General features: G+C 37.2%; 2 protein-coding genes across 3 annotated transcripts in view; both read right to left on the bottom strand.

Annotated features, from left to right (window-relative positions):
• GMCL1 (germ cell-less 1, spermatogenesis associated) overlaps positions 1–15,130 on the bottom strand; it is a 44,040-nt gene extending 28,910 nt beyond the window's left edge. The window contains exons 1-7 of one of the 2 annotated variants that reach the window (XM_082641929.1): positions 14,619–15,130; positions 8,994–9,117; positions 7,080–7,176; positions 5,883–5,980; positions 3,424–3,536; positions 2,392–2,457; positions 588–672 (exon numbers count right to left, since the gene is read on the bottom strand). In XM_082641929.1, the coding sequence (XP_082498055.1) occupies positions 588–672; positions 2,392–2,457; positions 3,424–3,536; positions 5,883–5,980; positions 7,080–7,176; positions 8,994–9,117; positions 14,619–14,878 (843 nt within the window). In that variant the 5' untranslated portion in view covers positions 14,879–15,130. The remainder of the gene's footprint in view (positions 1–587; positions 673–2,391; positions 2,458–3,423; positions 3,537–5,882; positions 5,981–7,079; positions 7,177–8,993; positions 9,118–14,618) is intronic. The other variant, XM_082641928.1, reaches the window with a different exon arrangement.
• A 3,689-nt stretch (positions 15,131–18,819) lies between these two features.
• The window catches only part of ANXA4 (annexin A4), a 75,860-nt gene continuing 73,312 nt past the window's right edge, over positions 18,820–21,367 (bottom strand). The window contains exon 13 of the mRNA XM_082643359.1: positions 18,820–19,917. Coding sequence (XP_082499485.1) covers positions 19,858–19,917 — 60 coding nt within the window. The 3' untranslated portion in view covers positions 18,820–19,857. The remainder of the gene's footprint in view (positions 19,918–21,367) is intronic.

Genomic DNA, 21,367 nt, shown 5'->3' with positions numbered 1-21,367 from the left:
AATTCACAGGCCTGGGTTCTGCCTCAAGCCTGCCACTTAATAATTGTAAGAATTCTAAGTTTTACCATCTACAGATCAAGAGTAATAGTCAATTTGTCTCTTCAGAGAGTCGTGAAAACAAAATTGTATTAAAAATGTTGAAACCTTTCAAAAGGATGAAGTGAAATATATGCCTGAAGTACAAAAGACCTTTAAAAGAATTTCAACATTCTCTAGAAAAACATGTGAAAACTTCATCATAAAGTTATTAATTCAACTAAAGCTCAATTTTGCAAACATTTCTGAAAAACATATAAAACACTTAACATTTCTGACTATGTAAATAACAACATGTTAACTGTTGAAAAAAAATCTGGGAAAAAACAGAAATGTATTCTTAGGAGAGGAAAGTATAAAGAATACCACTGAAATCAATCATGATATCAACTCCCTAAACATAAAGACTTCTTAACATCTTGGCATATTTCCTTTTACTTTTCTCACATTTATAACCATTCCCTTACCACTGGACACTAGCTGTTTCCAGCTTTTCACTATTACAAGCAATGCAGTGGGATATCTTTACACACATCGTATTATGGAAATACCTTTTTAAGGGCTGTGTATACATCCATCTCCACTTGCATCACAAATAAGTTAGATGAACCAATGAGTTGTGTCATGACATTTATACTAGAAAAGATAAAATAGAAGTAGTGAGCCTCTCTTCATGCACAAGCTAAAAGACCCTGGTGGAACTGAAAACTTTAGGTCTTTTTTATCAAAAGAAACTGTGGAATTAAAAATTACATCAGTCTTTTTGCCCAAGACAAAGAATCTATCTGAACATAAGGATACTTTTAATTCAGACAGTATGCTGTGAAAGGTCTTTTCTTGTACTGACAAGGAAACAAAGAGCTTTGCTGTGTTAATTAATCAAGTTAAAGCAAGGTCCCAGTAAGATAAGTTTTAGTATGCTCTGATAAAGTGGCAGCCTTCCTCTTTTTTCTTTCCCCCTCATTCAATTAAAAAAAAAAAAAAGGACACTTGTCAAAATTCACTGAAAGAGATATATCTTCGAAGTCTATCTTTCACCTCTAGGCTTAAGAGAACTGCTTAGTCATAAAACATGTTTTTATTACTGTTAAGGAGATTAAAATCAAGAAATATGTGTTAGTTTAAATTTAGAATGGAAATATCACTAGCTGTTTTCTTTGCTTCTTTTCCTTTTTCTTTTCTTCCTTTAAGCCACAAAAAGCCAGAAGAGCATCTGGGGCTTTAAGATGACCACTATGATTTATCTTCCTTTTGAAAAAGCTCAACGAGAAATTATAAAAGAGAAAAAGTGTTTCTAATGACTTTTAAACCAAACATACTGCAGAGCTTTGTTTATGGCTTGATATCATTAGGTGATGATTTTTTGGTAGAATAATGCTTCTCAAACTTTTCTACCAAAGTACCTCTTAAGAGCAGAGGAAAGGAAAGGACCCAGGAATCCAGGAGTAGGCTAGCCATAAGATTAACATTTCTATTAATTTTTGTATTTCATCTTGTAAATCCAAAGAAACAATTCTCTCTATTCCACAATGTATTTAAACATAAAAATGTTTACTTCTCTCCTACTCCTCCCCACACCTCCCCCCCAAAATCATTAAAATTGACATCCCAGTAAGCTATGCAATGTTAAGGCTTTGGTTTTGCATATTTCCATCAGAATGCCACACATTCCTAGGGACATTTGTACCGTTGTCTCAGAAGCACCACTGTCAAGGAACTGCAAGCCTGAAAGTGACTGCATAGTCCACTGGCCTTTAAAAGTTCATTCCCACTCTGAATTTCTCTGACCCAGGGCAGATAAGTTAGCTCCATTATTACAAATAAGCTCCTAGAGGGCAGAGATCATGACATAATCACCTTTGCCTCCTTCACAGCCCTTAACATAGTACCTTTACACACAGTAGACATTCAGAAATTATTTGTTGAAAGGAAGGAAGGAATAATAAGCAAACTTAATTCAAAAGACCAACTTAATTGTGAATTTAATTTCACTAAGCTTAGCAAAAAGTTTAAAGCAATTTCCTCAAATGTAATTTCTCAATGGGAAAAGATGGCTTTTAAAATAAACTTTTAGATTCTCTAAGAGCCCAGCAAAAGTGAGGTAACCCTTTTTCTATAGTTTTATAGCAGCAATGAATTTTTCCATTAAAACTGGTTAAAGGAGTAGTCATAATATACATTGTATCATTTACAACAAAGAAAAGAAATTTGTGTAGCATTTTTTCAATTCAAGATGTAGTCAAGACACCTTTCATTAAATTGTTCACTTTTTCATAAGCAATATATTTTTACTTTATACAAAAATGTCTTGCTTACTTTAACAAATGATAATAAAGTTATTTAAAATTCAAGTACCTGAGTTCTTTAAGAAGTTCAACATTCTGGTGAGTCATTAGATTGTTTAGAAGCCATTCAAGGCACCTGAAATTAAACATGGAATTATTACACTATATATCATGTATCTATGGTTTATTAAGTAGTACTTACAGTTAAAATAAAAAAAAGAATATTAATCTTGCTAGGACATGCGCAAATTTTTAAATTTAACAATTGGAAAGTTAGTATTGTTTTTGTCAGCAGTTAGTAAGGGAATATTCCCTTTATATTAAAAAGAGCATTTCTCATTAAGAAAACCTCATTTTCAAGTTTGTGTTAAATGGTTTATGAAGGGGTTTACATACTTCTATTACCTTCTTTATAATTTGAAAATGGGTACTGCAATTCTCAAGAATTAAAAACATTGCCAGTAGTTGCACTGATATACAGTCAGCCCTCGGTATCCGCGGGTTCTGTATCCATGGATTCAACCAACCGAGAATTGGAAATATTGGAGAAAAAAAAAAAAAAATTCCAGAACGTTCCAAAAAGCAAAACTTAAATTTGCCACAAGCCAGCAACTATCTACATAGCATTTACATTGTATTTGTAACTATTTACATAGCATTCACATTGTATTAGGTATTTATAAGTAATCCAGAGATAATTTAAAGTATACAGGAGGATGGTTATTTGCAAATACTACACCATTAAATAAGTGACTTGAGCATCCGCAGATTTTGTATCCACCCAGGACCTGGAACCAATCCCCTGCGGATAGTGAGGGACGACTGTAATGGCTATTATGCCTACTGCTTAAAAAAATTTAATAGAGGTGTGCTGTAAAGAGTGGCCATAGTTTTTATAAGCATGTATAACCCACCCACAATCATAAAGACCACACTTTTGAGGAATTTACTAAATAGTCCAAATGTAAAAACAGACCTTTTGTAACAAATTCTATCCTCCCTTTTTTTTCTTTCTTTTTTATAGCTATACCTTCTCTTAAGAAACCAAAGCAGCCAAATTCCCTAAAGCAGGATAAAAGGAAAAACAAGAAAGGTAACTCACTTTTTCTTTACAGAATCCAGTCCATAGGTCCCTGCTGATGTGTAATAGCCACATACGGTTTTCACATTAACTGTTTCCTTCATTGTCTCACCACACTGCTGCATTAAACCATCCTGTAAATACAAATAAGCACTGGAAAGGCCCATTTCACATGGGAAAAATAAGCTCTGAATATGTGCTTCTACATATTAAAAAGTAAATTTAAAAAAAAAGGAAGAAAGAAAGAAAAGAAAGAAAACTCATTAAGTGCAGCAAACCTAAGTCTTTTTGTAAGTCCAGTAAAAATACCTAAAAAAATCCAGCAAGTATTAAACTAAATGCTTGGAAGTGAAAATGGAAGGGAGGAAGTAAAAGCAGTAAGACAGAGGTGAATATTGCTATTCTCTTTCTTTTCTGTCCTTCCCCTCTCTGGGACCTTTGCAAATTTAAGCAGCATTCTGTCTGTTTTGCCTGTTCTTTTAAAACTAAGACCTCTTTATATAGTCAGATGACCAGGTGATGGGCTAGGTAAGTAAACAATATGAATCATCAAAGTTTTTATTAAAGTTTAAAACACCTATCAATACCTAAGAAATACACCTAAAACAAATATATTATTGTTTAAAACTTACACTGAATTTTTAATCTAAAATGCTTATATGGAAGATTTCAAATAGCTAACTTTATTTAATATGTGGAAAGGATCCAGTCATTTTTTACTCAAATTTCTGAGATATATTCATCATGCAAGTGTATTATTGTTAAATAGTTAAATCATAAAGATAATGCAGAAAGTGAATTAAGAACGAAAACAAAAAAGGATTAAAAGTTAAAAAATAAAGTATAATTATTGGAAATAAGTATTGAAAGGATCAAAACATTTATAAAAATCAAATTACCTCAGCCAAGGATATTTAGCAAGCTATTAACTAATACTTAAAATAAATCAGTACACAAAAGTCACATAAAAAGAAACAACTTTTTAAAATGATCAAAATAAAATGTTGACTCCACTGGGCTTTTACACTTACCTGGAAGCCATTCTAGACTCCTTCCCTTTCAATATCTCATCTGTCACCAAGTCCAGTGGATTATCCCTGCTTAACCTCCCCAGTAACCAGTTTTCCTCTCCATGCTTTTTGCTACTACTCTCATTTAGACCCTCCCGTGGATTACTGCAGTAGGGTTTTTTTCATTTTCTTCATATTTAATAGAATGTACACTAATTTTAATATATCTAGTATAATTCTCCTAGATGTGGCAACAAATTTTTAATGTTAATATACCTTGAGTTTTTTTCTCATCATTATTTCTCTAATTTATTTATTTATTTTATAATTTTTATTGGAGTATAGTTGATTTACAATGTTGTGTTAGTTTCAAGTGTACAGCAAAGTGAATCAGCTGTTGGTGGGAATGTAATAGGTTTTATACTCATCTTTCCTTCAGTTCATCCTTCACACTGTTCCCAAAGCATTCTGAAATATAACTTTGTCTTTCCCCTGATTAAAACTTTCCAAAAGTACTTATATGTAAAGTCTCAACTTCTTAAAATGTATTGATTGAGGGGCTTTCGTGATCTGGTCTCTGCCTCCCTCTCTCCAACCCTTCTTATATTCTGTGCTAGATCTATGTTCCACTCAGATTCTCTAATCCTTCATTGTTTCATATTTCTAGGTCTTAGTTTTGTCTGAAATGTTCTTCCTTCCCCTCTCTTCTTACTTCACAAGATAAATACATTTTCAGTTTTTAAGGCTCAACCTCAAACACAACTTCTTTCTTTGACACCAACAGGTTAAACCAACCACTTTGTGCATCCACTAAATCCTACAGAAAGTTTATCATCACATCTATAATATTGGACAGCTCCTACTTTACCTTTGAGGCTGTATATCAACCATCCCTCCCCCACTCTACACGCTCATTATATTGTGAGCTTCTTAAAGGTGTGGATTATATCTTTATTTACCTTTGTATCTCTATGCCTAGCTTGACACACTGCTCAATACACTTCCGATGAATGAACAAATCTGTCATTCTACCAATAGATTATATACATTTAGGTGGTTTACACAAAATTATTTCATAATTAAGAAAACATTTACATAGTAAGCAATCAATGTTTTCCAAACCCATGAACTATATGACTTAGTAATAAGCCACCTGCTTAAAACAGTCAAGATAAGTTATTAACGAATAGAAATCTGTAAATGGATTTAAGACAGGTACCTTCCTTCCACATTATAGTCATTCTAAGATATCCACACAGAAATAGCTTGCATTCATTTTACATAGGCATCAAGACTGTCTCATTTGTAATAAACTGCTTTTCATTAAACATTTTAAATGACTTCTCATGAACGGAATATTTATACATTTCATTTAAAAGTTATAAAAAAGCTAAGTTTTATTGTTTTTGGAAGATACCTTGAAACAAAGATACAAGTGTGATCCTTTTTTTCAGTACTATGCATACTTACCAACTGCAGCATACAAGCTGCTGCCAAAATGGCAATAACTCGACTGGGCTTTATTAAGACATCATCTCGATACAATGACCCAAATGCCACCTGCAGTGCTTAAAGCAAAAGTACACAGGTAGAATGAAATAACAATTATAGCTGTAAGAGTATTACAAAAATAACAATGACAGTCTTCATACACTAAGACATATGTCTAAATCTAGTAGGTACAGAAAAGGATAAGATCAGTATCGTTAATTAAACTATTAGTAATGGTTATGGATTGATGGTGCTAATTTAATAACAATGTTATACATTTCCATCTGTTCTACCAAATCATGCTGGATTCTTCTACATCTAATCTTGACATTAGTTAGTGGTCAGAATTAAGACACCCTTGGAAAAAGTTTTATAGAGATATCCCTGGGTAAACCAATCATTAAGTACAACTACACAGACCCAATGATAATCTTAACCCTGGTGCTTTCAGTGCTTTACCACTGGGGAGTGTGGAACAGCTCCTGGTCCTATGCATGCCACACTCTCACCCAACTGCCACAGCTATTTAAGTCTGTCCATCCTTTTCTCTACTGCCATTCTCATGCATGTCCTACATGGTTTGCTTTATAAATATTCCTTTCTGTTTGCCTATGAGGTGAGTACTGGGTACTTCCACTTCAGCTATCAAAGACAGGAGCAGGAGCACTAGAATAGGAGTTAGGAGACCTACAGTCTGATATAGGCTCACTAAACTGCTCTGAGACCTAAAGTAGGTCTCTTAAAGCCTCTGGACCTCAGCTTCCTCATCTAAGGGCCTTACAGCTCTAAAACAATACTGACTACATGATTCATATACTTATTCCCAGAAAAGGTCTTCATATATAGGGAATAATCAATGAATAATGTTTATTGGCTTATTGTTTATTGGTCATACTTCTCCTTCCTTCACTCTACATCCTCTATATCCCAGGCAGATATATTTACAAACATGAAGTAAACAGATTGATAAGGCTGACATGACTAAATAGATTAAAGATACATAGAACAGAATTGATAAACTATGGAGTAAATTAATATAAAGTTGTCACCTTAGGGTGTTAAATGGAGCTTTTCTCTAGCCAACAAAGTTAGAAGAAAATATTTATTTTCTGTCAAAAGAATACAAAGTTTATGTTTTTATGATTTTTGCATAATAGTAATCATGGTGGCAGTTACCTTCTATATCAATATTCTGGTCTGGAATCTCCAGTTCAATAATATTCATGCTGGACTCCTTCCATGAACCACTGAACATACTAGAAAAGTAGCCAGACTTAAAAACAAAAACAAAAAACACACTTATGCAGTACTTTCTGTGTCTTCCAAATTATTTTCCCATTTCTAACTCTAAGCAACTATTCTATCAAAACTTACGCATCATATTATTTCAAGAGAAAACAAACTGCCAGATAGGGGAAAAGAAGTTAAGATAAGGACACTATTAGGCTTATCAAAATACTTTAATTATTGAAAACCAAACCAAATTCTCATATTACTATCCGAACTGACTTCCTATGTTACTATTTGAACCAACTAAGCTTTTTACTTAGTTGAAACAATTTCTGAGTATATTACATGAATATGTTTTCCTTTTCAATAGCATTCTAAATTCAAGCTTAGAAATTATATCATATATTTAAGTATCTCTCATAAACATATAACAACACACAACGTGGATACAAAATAATGCACTGTGGAAGAGAGAAGAGAAAACTAAAAGCTGTTGAGTCCTTACTCTATCTCAGTGGCTATAAAGGGTCCGGACCAGTCCCAAGTCAACACTAATAGGATGATCCCCAAGGAATTAAGGAAAATCCAAAGTTTAGTTTTATCTTATAAAAAAATTCCAGAATGAATCTGAATTATTGGAAAGACACCAGAATGGATGAAGTCTTTAGTTACCTTCTAGATAGCACCTCCCATAACTAGAATTACTTTGGAACAGATCAAATACTAACTACTGATTTTTGAAAATTTACTGAGTATGTAGATTAAGGCACTGTGAATATAGCAAAAAACAAAACAGACGTTTCTGTCCTCAGCGGACTTATAATTTAGCATGTGTCTTGCACTATGATCAATCCAGTTTCTCTTGAGAGGGAAACCCTTAACAGAGGCATTTTCACCCTTGAATTCACAAAACTGCTTTCAGAGATCAAAAAGAAAGATATGGACCATGTCCTCAAGTTAAGACCAGTATTCTGGTATAGTCTCTGAGGTATACACTGCAAGCCAAAGTAAACTTGTTCAAAAAAATTAAATAAGAAACATGATTAAAGTGTAAGAGAAAAAATTCCTTTCAAATGCTTCTACTGAAAAATCTTATACTATACCATCTTACCAGTAATTACTGTCATATCGTGAAGAGGAGAGGGAAAATATAAGCTCCATAGGATAAAAAGTGAATTGTTCACTGTTCTATTCCCACTGCCTAGACCAATGACTTGAAAACAGATTTGATGAAAGAATAAATGATTAAAATATTTGAGCCATTAGAACAACATTTTCTTTTATTTTGAAAGTCTTGAATCTTTAAAATGGGGTGGCTGATAATAATATTTTCACAGAAATCAAACAGGTATATCAGCTAAATGACTTAGTCCATATACTTTTTTGGTTTTGGTTTTGGCATTTTCCAGGAGAGAGGGAAGAGTAAGTGCCAAGAACTTTCCATTTACATTAAATCTTAACTACAAAGCAACATTTCAGCTGAATTTATCCAACTGAAATAATCATATACAAAATAAACAAATTCAGCAATCCTAACTTAGATGTTGAATGGTTTTTCCCTTTTTCCCTTTTTGTCAACAGAAGGCACCAAAATAAATACCTTATTGGAGTAATGACAAAAAGGCTGGAATGACAATGAAAACTCAAAGTCTGTTTTCTAGACCAAACTAAGTTTTCACTAACAATGTTCACCATATCTCCTACAAAACAAGACTTTTCATCAGATAGGACTTAAACAACAAATGTTCATGCAAAAGATTACTGTGAAATGCAATGAGAAAGAACAAGACTTATAAGAGTGTGAGTTGTTTTAAGAGACTACCTTGGTTACTCAAATATATAGAAAAATAAAATACTTACTTGACATAAATATATTCTGTGTAAGTTCCACTCCTCTCCTAGAGCACAAATCTTAATGTCACTGTTTTCACCATTTAAAAATAATGTTTGATAAATATATTTGGATGTACTCTTCAACTTTTTCCTGTTAAAAGAAATGCAAACGTTACATATATGTAAAACTGAATGTTTTACTGATTTTGCATGTAACTCAAAATATTCCTTTTGCTCAATTTCTATTAAATAAAACCAATTTGTCCACTGTATAAAAAGACAGATGGATATTATATATTCAAATGTGCTCATGTATGGAAGGGTACATAAGAAACTAATAATAGTGGTTATCTGTGGAGTACTCTATTCCCAGGAGGGGGAATAGTGGATAGATGGGGGCAGCGTGGAAGGGAGACCTTTCACTATACAGCTTTTTGCAATTTCTGATTTTCGAACTAAGAATTACCTATTCAACAAAGAAAAGTCAGCATGGTGATTTTTGCGTATTTCCTTATTTAGTAACCAGCACTATGGCTGATGTAATACAGTTGCAATAATACTGCTATGCAACTACAAAATGAAGAACAAGAATAAAAATTTCACCTACACAAGTAATTTTAAAAATAATTTACATTTAATCTTATTTTAGTATTGAACTATTCTTAAACTCCTTAAAATGTCTTTTTCCCCACATTGGACAAATGGTTTGCAGCCTTAGACCAAAGGTTTTCAAAATTATGCTCAATGGAGAAGTGTCTTAGGGGCCACCAGGGAGAGCCGAGGTGTGAACTCTGGGCATCCTATCTAACTTCAACCAGAGCAGCATCATTATTATATTTGTAAACATATTGGATTTGTGCATAAGATTTAATTTAAAGGAAGAATTGTTATTTTTGTTTTAAGTTTGACAATCATTGCTCAAGATGGTTCAGTAAGTAAGCAAAGCCCTAGGCAGAGACTGATCAATATCTTTTATATTCCTGGCCAATCCTGATAGCTTTCCTAGTAAAAATTTTAAATCTTTTTAAAAAATGAAGTAATTGTTTCAGATGGTGTCTTAAATCAGTGTATTGAACACCCCTTCCCAACAGACGGTAAAAAAATGCACATGCTTCAGTGCAGACAGACTTGGATTTGAGTCCCAGCTCTACTACCACAGCTCAGTTACCTTAGATGTGAAAAGAGGATATTACTATCCACTTCATTGGGTTACTGTAAGAAATAAATGAGACAGTGTAGTTTCCAGTTCCTGACAGCACTCTCCCCAAATTATATGAAAAGATTAAAAGTACAGAAAGGAATAAACCCACAACAGGAAAAAGGTGAGCGTGGGTTTATCACATGATGAGAGATTCCATGGATCTGGAAGTTAGAAAATAAACTGGAATGGAAAAGAGCAGTGACAACCACAGCCCAAAAGATATCACGGTCTAGGATGGAGGCTGAAGCCCATCTGCCCTTCAGAACCGTGGGGGTAGGGATGGGGCTGGGAGGATGAGGTCTCAAGGGAAACAGAAGGCAGAAGTGAGGAGTGAGGCAAAAAATGGGGAAACTTGTTCCCCTAATGGCCTCCCCCATTCTCTATGAACAGAGTACAGATAACTTATACAAACAGATTCCAAGGTTTTTCTAGAAAGAAACAGAACAAATCTATCAGGAAGATCTAAGACTTTGGTGTAGGTGCTGGTGTCCCAGACAAAGCAATCCTCATTCTGGCATTTGAGGAATCTGTAGCCTGTTAGCTCCCAACCTATTCACCCTAAATCATGGTTCCCAAACTGTGTGCCAAAGCACCTGGAGCACCACAGCAAACTCAGGGATGCATGTGGAATATTCCCAAATTAAAGGAAATCACAACAACATCTTTCAGATACCATGCAATCTACACTATTAAGTTGTTTGGACCTAACTATGAGATATTTTTTTAGGACCAGAGGTGCCATGAAAAAAATTACTGAGACACTAAGGGCACTGTGAACCAATAAGGCTTGGGAATCTCTGCTCTAAAACAAAGCATGCCCCACCCATATCCAACTTAGTAGTCAGTCTTCCTACTCAAAGGGAAGGCCCAGCAGAAACAGATCTATTTACTCAACACACACACACACACACACACACACACACACACACACACACACACACACACACACACACCAGTGACTCATTCTGAAGCAGACAACCAAGGATCTCTCAACATGAGGAAAATTAACAGCATTAAAGACTATTTTTAAAAAGAGAAAAATTGGCATCAGAGGAAACATATAATTCAGGGAAAATAGAGCTTAAAAAAAAAAACTCTAACTAGTTCATCTAGAGAGTTAAGATTACTACATTTATAAAATAATAGGATGCTAAGCTAAAGTATTACTCAGAACAAGGGGCGGGGGAAAGAGATCTTTGGGACCAAAACCACAGTTGCTGAAATTCAAAAAAAAAAGGGAAAGTTAAGGAAATTTCCCAGAACACAAAGCAAAAAAGACCTAGAAAGGAAAAAAAGAAAAGAGAAAAGAGGTACAATCCAAGAAATCCAAAATCCAGTTAAGAGGGGTCCAAGAAAGAGAAAACAAAGATAACAGGAGAAAGAGAATTACAGAAGAAAGTTTCCCCAAACTAGTCTCCAGATTGTAAGGATCCACCAACTACCAAGGCCATTAAAAGACCTACAGTTAAGCACCTTCTAGTTAAATCCCAAAATACTAAAGAAAAAATTCCAAAAGTTCCAGAGAGAAAAAAAGTCACCTAAAAAGAAAAGAGAATTAGACCAGCATCACATTTTCTCATCAGTATGGTAGGCCAGAAGACAATGAATTAATACCATCAAAGATATCAAAAGTTATTTTAATTGAGATAGGTAAAAAAAAAAAAAGTTATTTTAGATTTCTGCACCCAATCAAAAGATGACTAAAGTGAGAGACTAAATTTACAACTAGATAAGCACAAATTACCTTCTTTTGCACCTTTCTTAGGAAAATATTTGAGGATGTAGTTCCCTCAAATGAGTTCAGAAACAAAAAGACACAGGCTACAGAAAACAGTGGATCCGATCCTAGAGACAGAGTCAAAGTAAGTCCCAGGATAAGTGTAGACCTAGAGAGCAATGGATCCAGATTGGAACAAGAGGATGGAGGGACCCAGGAGGGAGGTCTTGGGTTTAGAGAAGGACTCCATGCAAGTGTGTTAGGAAAGAGAAAAATCTGAAGATATGATGAAGGAATATTATTATTTTGTCAATGGCGGGGTGGGAGGGAAGGCAGTCAGAAAGTCTAAGAAAATAAAAAAGCAATACAAAAAAGAGTATTGTCTAATAAGCTACAAATGAAAATAGGGCCCAACTTGATGGAATGTAAAAAAAAAAAAATTCCATTTAATTATGAGGTTAGAAAATCTCTCCCAAGAGAAAAACAAGGGGTTGTGACATTGGACCCAAGAAGTATGATTTATAATCCTAGCACACTACTTGACTCTGCAGTGAACAATATTTACACAGCTATAACAACAACTAACTGTTTACTAGATTTCAATTTTTAGAGACAACCTATGGACGAAAAACTAAAGATCTGGTTGCAGAACAGTTGAGTTTTAAGTCTTGTTAACGTAAAAGTAAAACATGCACTTGACAAAAGGTATAAGGTAGAGAAGGTGGGCCTGGAGGCCAAGGCTTTTCATGGAGTTGTTAGTTGAGGTGGAAGTGCACATGAGACAACCTCAGAAAGCATATTAGTGCCAACATACAAGATTTTCTTACACCCTTCATCCATGCTGAGCTGAATAAACTAGGCATCTTGTACTGATACAACACATACTAGACTCTGACATGCATTTTTTTAACAAAAATTTGCTTTAGAGGCTTTCCATTCCACTCCACTCATGTAGTTCAGGGGTTGGCAAACTTTTTCTGTAAAGGTCTAGACAGTTAATATTTTCAGCTTCATGGACCAGAGAGCCTCCAAGCTAGTTTTGTTGGCACACCAGCGGGCAGTTTCTCGCTTGCCAGTCTCGGCCTTCCACATCTTAGCAAACTCCACTACCATCCAGTGGGCCACAACTCCTCCAACATCTGAGTCTCAGCTTGGGAAAGGTGGTCCTAGCCCAAATTTGTTCCTTCCTTGGGTATTCTGTCTCAGTCCTAGAAGTAGTGACAGCTCCCTATGTCCTCTATTCCTGTATTTTTTAGAGATCTCTTTACCTTAGTAACTTACCTTTAGTAGTTAATCACTTGTTACTTCCTAATAATGGTTATATTAAACTTTCCCTGTTCAAATTACTGTGTGATTTCTTTCAAATGGACCCTGACATATATATTTCTGTAGTGACACTGAATGCAAGTGGTCTAAATACTAATTAAAAGACAGAGATTATCCTATTGGATTTTTAAAAAATCAAGACCCCACTAAATGCTGTCTACAAGATACTTAAAGACACAGGTTTAAAGGGAAAGAGTGGAAAAAGATGTAACATTTAAACACTTATCAAAAGAAAATGGCAGTGGCTATAGCATCAGGAATGTAAATGTCTTTACATTTTGTAAAGATAAGGGGAGCCAATTCATCAAGGAGGCCTAATATTTACTGAGTGCTTTCATACCTGGCACTGTGCATCGCATGCACTCTAATATTTGTCAAGTCCTATAAGGCAGGTATTAGTATCTCCATTTTACATATGAGCAAATAAGGCTATTAAGTGCAAAGTACAGACCAGAACTCAGAATCTGAGCTCTTAAAATACTAATTCTCCAAAAAGGTAACTGAACAGTTTGGAAGTGGGGGTCCATTTTTGTAAATATAAACATTCATACATAAAACTGCATGAAAGGATTTACAAATCAAACTACCAACAGAGATTGTTTATGATACTCTTATTTGACCATAAATATGTAACACGTGCAGCATAAAGTTTTAGAATCTTTCAAAGTTTCGTTTAAAAAATTACATCTATGTGACCCACTGATGGACTTTAAAAAAAGAGGAGTAACCAGATTTTTTATGTGAAAATTTATTCCACTTATAAACTACATTTTAGTTCGCAAGTAAATATTCCGTTTTTCACCTCTTCTAAAAAAGGTTAAGCAAGCTGCCTTACATATCCACGGTCAACGACTTCGAGTACTAGAGACGTTGAAAGACTGTTCCTAGTGAGGAACAAATGTACACACTACTGATAAACTTCACCTGTGCAGCGAGAGCTCCTGTTTGTAATCATTTCCCTTCCACTGTGGGACGACAACAGGGGTGCCCACTTCAGAGACTAAATTTACGTGTCTTGGACCACAGAAGGCAGCCGGATGCAAAACAACTGATTCTACTGCCACCCACTCAGAGAGGACCAAGGTGTATTAGGAAGGGCCAGCCGGCCGGCCCTGTCTAAGGTTTAATGAGGCGCAAGCTCTAGCTTGGCGTTTCTCGGTCTCGTCTTGGGGCTGTAGCACCACCCTGGCGGCGTCTGTGGTTTACAAAGCAGAATACAGGGCGTCTCCCCAGGTGCTCCCCATCCGCCCTGCCTCGGACCGGCTCCCAGGTCTACCCCGTCAAGGGCACGTCCGCTCTTCACAGGCTGGAGAGCGCCGCAGCCCCCGAAGCCCCCCGGGCACCGGGCTCATCCCCAGGCCGGACCGCGGGAGCTGCCCAACAGGTGCGGGCGCGTCCCCCCACGTACCTTCGAGGGGTGTTTAAGAGTCGCTGCTGCTCGTCCTCTTCCTCCTCATCCTCGTCTGTCTCGGAATCGGGGTGACAGTAGCAGAAGGCCCCCCTGCTCCGCTTGCGCTTACGGCTGCCCAGACAGTTACAGAAGCCGTGGGCGGCCGCGTCGCCACCACTCTCCGGCCTCCGGGCCGAGCCCCCAGCCCCAGAACCCGGATCCTGCTGGGCTCGGGCTCGCCCCGGGTGGCTCAGCACTCGGCTGCTCAGCGAGCCCATGGGTCACGGCTCGCAGAGACTTCAAGGGAGCGCACCTCAGGCAGCCCAACGAAAACGGTCTTTCGCCATGGCCCACGCCTCTACAGAGCCCGTGTGCCTACACCGCTACCTTCTCACGAGCAACCGCGACCGTTCTGTTGGACGCTACCGTCTCCATCCTACGTCACGCCCTCCGCGTCTCGCCGCGCAGAGCGCGCGGAACTCAGAACCTTGTCCCCTAGCAGTAAAGCGCGGACCGAAGGGCGCATGCGCACGGCGAGCCTCCGGAAGGGGCGGGGGGAGGTGCGTGTACGTCACAGGTGGAGCCTGCGCAGAATGGGATGAGGGCGGGAGCGGGGACGTGCATATGCGGATTGGCGCTTTCTGCCGGGAGGTCCGCTGCGCCCACCTGCAATCCTGAATTGGGGGCCGGGTTAGCTTTTTTTTTTTTTTAATTTATTTTATTTATTGATTGATTGATTGCGGTACGCGGGCCTCTCACTGTTGTGGCCTCTCCCGCTGCGGAGCACAGGCTCCCGACGCGCAGGCTCAGCGGCCATGGCTCACGGGCCCAGCCGCTCCGCGGCATGTGGGATCTTCCCGGATCGGGGCACGAACCCAGGTCCACTACATCGGCAGGCGGACTCTCTACCACTGCGCCACCAGGGAAGCCCCGGGCTAGCTTTTAGAATTACTTTATACACCCCTTTGTGTTAGCAAGACCGGCAATTCCACCTCGTTTGTTCTTTCTGCGAAGGTTCCTTAAGCTCCAGATGTCTACCGGGCCCTGTGTTAGGCAAGGGGCAAAAAAAGACATTGCTGTTTGGGGTCATCTTTGGAAGAGTTCACCTTGTGCTAGGGTCACGCCCTTCGCAGGCTTTCCAACAGAGGAGGACCTAGAATGTGGAGCTTTGCTAGGCCCTCGGGTTTCTTAAGCAGCACCTCTCCGCTGCCCTTAACTGATTATGGCAACCGTTCCATGCGCTCTTTTCCTTCCCTCCCAGCGGCAGTGGGATGTCTGAATAGGGTCTGATCCGGGACTGTCAGGTTTTAAAGTGCCTTCTGGAGACCCAAGCAAAATGTACAGGTGTCTGAGCAAAAATTATAGGTGTATGCCTGGAGTTTGCAGCCATTGCTATGGACCCTGGACAGTCAGCTTTCATTCCCTGATTCCCTTCGGCTACTTTTTCTTTTTTTTTTTTTAGCATTTTTATTGGAGTGTAATTGTTTTACAATGTTGTGTTAGTTTCTGCTGTATAACAAAGTGAATCAGCTATATATATACATATATCCCCATATCCCCTCCCTCTTGCGTCTCCCTCCCACCCTCCCTATCCCACCCCTCTAGGTGGTCGGTCACAAAGCACCGAGCTGATCTCCCCGGGTGATGCAGCTGCTTCCCACTAGCTATCTATTTTACTTTTGGTAGTGTATATATGTCCATGCCACTCTCTCACTTCATCCCAGCTTACCCTTCCCCCTCCCTGTGTCCTCAAGTCCATTCTCTACATCTGCGTCTTTATTCCTGTCCTGCCCCGAGGTTCTTCACCCTTCGGCTACTTTCTAAATAAAATGTTTATAATGAAAATATTTATAATGAAATACCATAAATGAAATATTTATAATGAATTACTCAAATAGAGTAATATGATAAATACCTATCACCACAAGTATGATAACTTAAATTTTATTTTTTTTTAAGTTTTTAAAATATTTTTTTGCGGGATGCGGGCCTCTCACTGTTGTGGCCTCTCCCGTTGCGGAGCACAGGCTCCAGACGCGCAGGCTCAGCGGCCATGGCTCACGGGCCCAGCCGCTCCGAGGCATGTGGGATCTTCCCGGACCGGGGCACGAAACCGTGTCCCCTGCATCGGCAGGCGGACTCTCAACCACTGCGCCACCAGGGAAGCCCAATAACTTAAAATTTAATAAAAATTTCAATGTATTATACTTGTTTTGATTAATTCTTTTAAGTAGAACAATACAGATAGGCAGAAGCTCCCTCTCCATCTCAGTCTGTTTCTCTCCCTCCACTCTAGTGACCACTATCCTCAGAATGGTGTATATCATTATTCCCATGCACGTTCTTATACGTATACCCATAGCAATACGTTTTCTTTTGCACGTTTAGACATGTAAATTAAATGGAATCATTCATACCTATCATTTTGCACCTTTCTTCTCTCTCAAAATTATACTTTTGAGACTTACTCAATTAACAAATCTATAGTTAATTTTCACTGCTCTTGTGTGACACGCAAAATTTATCCTTTCCCTCACTGAGGGAGTTAGGTTGTTTCTACTTTACTGCTCTTATAGAGCAGCATTGAACACCATGTGCAAGAGAGTCACCAAATAGATCCCCAGAAGTGAATTTGCTGGGGACTTTTCAACTTTATTATCTGTTGCCAAATTGCTCTCTGAAATGACTGCACCAGTGTATACTCCCATCAGCGGTATATGTAATTTGGGCATCCCAGTGTACTCACTCTGAGAAGTCTGAACTGAGAGAGGCTGGCTGAGGCAGCTTGGTGGAGGTAGGGGGTAGGGGAGGAGCAGAAAATGATTGCTGCTAGGGGATCAGCCTGCATGCCCAGAATTTGTCAGCACAAAGGATACGCATGGAACAAATGGGGGCCGCTATAAGACAGCCAGCATGGAATCATCTTAGATCCTGTCTAAAAGCCCTGGGTGGAAAGACAAACAGACTTCAGCACAAAGAGCCTGAATTCCTAGGGGCTGAAAAAGGAGAACTGCATTTGCTTTGCCAAAGGAACTAAGGATGAGTATTTTACTGGTGATGGAGTTGTAAAGGAACTCAGGAGAATGCCAACAAGAATCAGCTTTAAACATCTGACAGAACTAAAAAACAAAAAAGCATCTGACAGGGTCACACAGCATTGATCATCTACCACCACAGCACTAACAGGTAAAAACTTTCCTGCTCCCATTTACTCTCCTCCCTTCTGCTAGGTTGGGGAGGGGAAGGTAGGGTCTAGAAAGAAGACTAGGTGAAGAAAGAAAAGAAGCCCACCATATCACCCTCCCCAAACTCCAGCTTCCTGCTGGCAGTAAGCCAGATCTGAATGAGGGGAGAAGCCTCAACTGTAAATGAAGTTTGGAATTTTGACTGAAAACATTAATTGCTGAAATGACACCGTTCTATAGTAGGACTTTTTAAAGCCTAAGAACGACCAGAAAAGTCACGACCCTATCCTCTATCTGAATTTTCATCTAAAGACAGGAGAAGAACTGGACCCAATGAATAAATGTAAATGGACAGTGGGAGAAAAAAAACAAAGTTGTTTCCTAGTTATATTACAAAATCATGCTTGTTCAATACAGCAATCATTCCTCCAGGGTGGCTTTAACCTACTCTCTAGAAAGCTTCCCATCAACATATGCAATTTGTTTTAAAATTCTGGCTAAGCCGTATATAATTTAAAGATAAAACCCCCCAAAATGTGTAATGCTTCCAAAGCCAAATAAGGTTAATTTGGAAATTCCATGCTCTTCTGGGTAGGTATTGAAGCAGCAGTACTATTTCCTATAATTAACTGGAATGACTAAGTATTCATGTAAATAGCTTTCACCAGCAGTCAAGCACTTGTAATAGGCAAGTAGAAACAAATCCTTATATTTCACCCATCAAAATACAACAAATAACTATAGAATGAACAAAGAAGACAAATATTCTTGTTTAATATGAATGTTCTACTTAGAACCGAGAGCATCACTCATTTCCAGAGATAACTTAAATATACTATTTTATATCATTAAGTAGTGTTTGGTATATATGAACATTAGTTTTACAGCAGTAGAGGTACATAAGATTAAATATGTTATTTTTCCTAATGTTGTACTTTCTAATAGAAATTGAGTAACACAAATCCTTCAAAAATATCTCCTTTCAGAGTCCAGGATGAAAAAACTCACAAGCAGAAAAGTCAGTCAGAGAAAGCATACACCTCATTTGAAAGGCACCGTGTTTTATTGAAAAATTTTTCCATGTTGTATACAAAGTGAACTTTTAAATTAAATCCAAGTACACTTTTACAGTAATTCTAGAGTTGAAAGGCACAGTGCAAGTATAAATGACTACAAATCAACAAAATTGAAAATGATTTAAAAATTTTGGGGCATTTTCTTTAAGTAAAAGTAAATTCAGAGCACTACACCATCACCAGAATACGCAGTTTGACACAATTCTTTCACTTTCATCTTCAAGCTGGATCAATACCATTATTATTTTTTTTATTATATTGTTATTATTAACCATAATATTGTGGAATGTTCAGCATTTATGTTTGGTAACCAGACATATATGATCTGTATAACCACACTTAGAATTGAATTCGTTCAGAAGAGTTGGTGAATTTGGTATACTTTAACCTGGAGAGACTAAGAGATGGTAACATAAGATGTGATGGAGGAAGTCTCTAATGCCAAACTTAGTAGAGATCAATTAACACTTTAGACAAAAACCTAAACAAAGGAGATCTGTGGATGCTTTCAAACTATGACATGTAAAATAGCAAATTGGATAGATTTTCTTACTAACTAGATGCTCACAATTTCAAATCAAGAAATTACTAGCCACTCTAAAAATAGAATTAGGGAAGAAATGTGATTTTAGAACAGTCTTCCAGTCTTCCATTTCAACAGTTTTCACCAAGAAGAACATATGAAATAATTTAATATATTCCAATTCCTGTGAAACACAAACAAGGAAGAAATCTGTTGAAAACATGGAGCACATTCTTATTTCTAATTTAAAATCTCCTTTTAGGTTTTATAAGCTTTGAAAAGCAAGTACAGCTTTAAAGCATCTTAGTGAGTAATTATAGATGAATAATAATGCAGTCTATATCTTAGGAGGCATCTGTAGGCATTTTAATTGGAAATAACCATTCTGAGATAATGCTAGTAGCAGAGTAGAAAAATGAAGTTAAAAAAAATTCGAAGTGTGGGGAATCCTCCTGTCCTTTCTGGATTTTATCTTACTCATCTCCTCCACAGAGAATGAGCAGTACCTTCCTGTAGTCTCCAGATGTATCACCCTGGGGACAAGGAAAGCACAGTTACAGTCAGATAAATGGGTTTTAAAATAGAATACACAGCTCAAAGTCATCTAGGTTAACTTTTTCAGTCTTGCCGGGATCTTTCTTGGAGAGGTTTTTTTTTTTTTTAAATGACATTTGTTATTTTTTATTATAAAAAGAACACCTGTTCAATGTAGCAAATAGACATAAAGGAATATAAAAACATCATATATAATTCTAACATCTAGAGATTACTCTGCCTAACATTTTGGTTTTTGCATATCCTTCCAGACTTTTTTCTATGGATATAGATTCCTACATGATGGGATTGTAGTACTCTTCCATATTCTACTTTTTTACTTACTATAGCCTATTTCCTTATTTTAATTTATTAAATACTCTTCCACAACTTCATTCCTTAATGGTTACAGAGTATTCTATTGTACATAGGTAAAATAATTTATTTCATTACCCCCTATTGGATATTTATGTTTTTTCCAATTTTTCACTATTATAAACACTGCTGCAATAAACATACTATAAATTTTTGTGCATTTTTTTTTTTTTTTTGTGGTACGCGGGCCTCTCACTGTTGTGGCCTCTCCCATTGCAGAGCACAGGCTCCGGACGCGCAGGCTCAGCGGCCATGGCTCATGGGCCTAGCTGCTCCGCGGCATGTGGGATCCTCCTGGACCGGGGCACGAACCCGTGTCCCCTGCATCGGCAGGCGGACTCTCAACCACTGCGCCACCAGGGAAGCCCAATTTTTGTGCATTTTTTAAGTGATGTATTCAGGATAAATTTTCATAAAGTGGGAACTACCAGATTAATGATCATGTATTTTCTTTTAATATAGGTTGCAAAATAGCCTTCCAGAAAGGTGCTATAATTTTTACATAGAATTTTTCATGGCCTAAATAATAGATCAATTTTTGCTAGTGCTTCATGGGCACTAGAAAAGATGGGATGGGATTCAAAGTTTAATGTATATCTATTAAAATCAATCTTAATACACCCTTATTTATACTTTGTCTCATTGATCTGCCAAAAGAGAAGGATGTGTTAAAGTCTATCTAGCATAGTATTTCCATCAATGTCTTCTTTTGGAGCCTCAAGTTTCTTATTTATATATTTGAATGCAATACTATTTGTCAACTAAAGTTTTATGGTAATTTAATCTTTGTTGTAAATTGTTGCTTTTATCAATATAAAGTGATCTATTACTTTGTCCTATTTAATGCTTTTTCCCCTTAAATTCTTCTTTTTACTTATAGTATAATCCCTGCTTTCTTTTTGTCAAATGTTCTTTTCCCTGGCCTTTTTTTTTAAAGCTTCTTACATATCACTGTATTTCAATTGTTCCTTATAAACAGCATGGAGTAGGGTTTTATATTTTTACTTAACCTGAGAGTTTATTTATTATTATAACTTACATTTTTAATCTTACTTCTGTCTTTTTTCTATTATT

Source organism: Mesoplodon mirus (assembly GCF_964341445.2).
Source record: "Mesoplodon mirus genome assembly, chromosome: 14".
NCBI lineage: Eukaryota > Metazoa > Chordata > Mammalia > Artiodactyla > Ziphiidae > Mesoplodon > Mesoplodon mirus.
The sequence above is the reverse complement of the archived record's forward strand: the minus strand, read 5'-3'. Positions and strand labels throughout refer to the sequence as shown.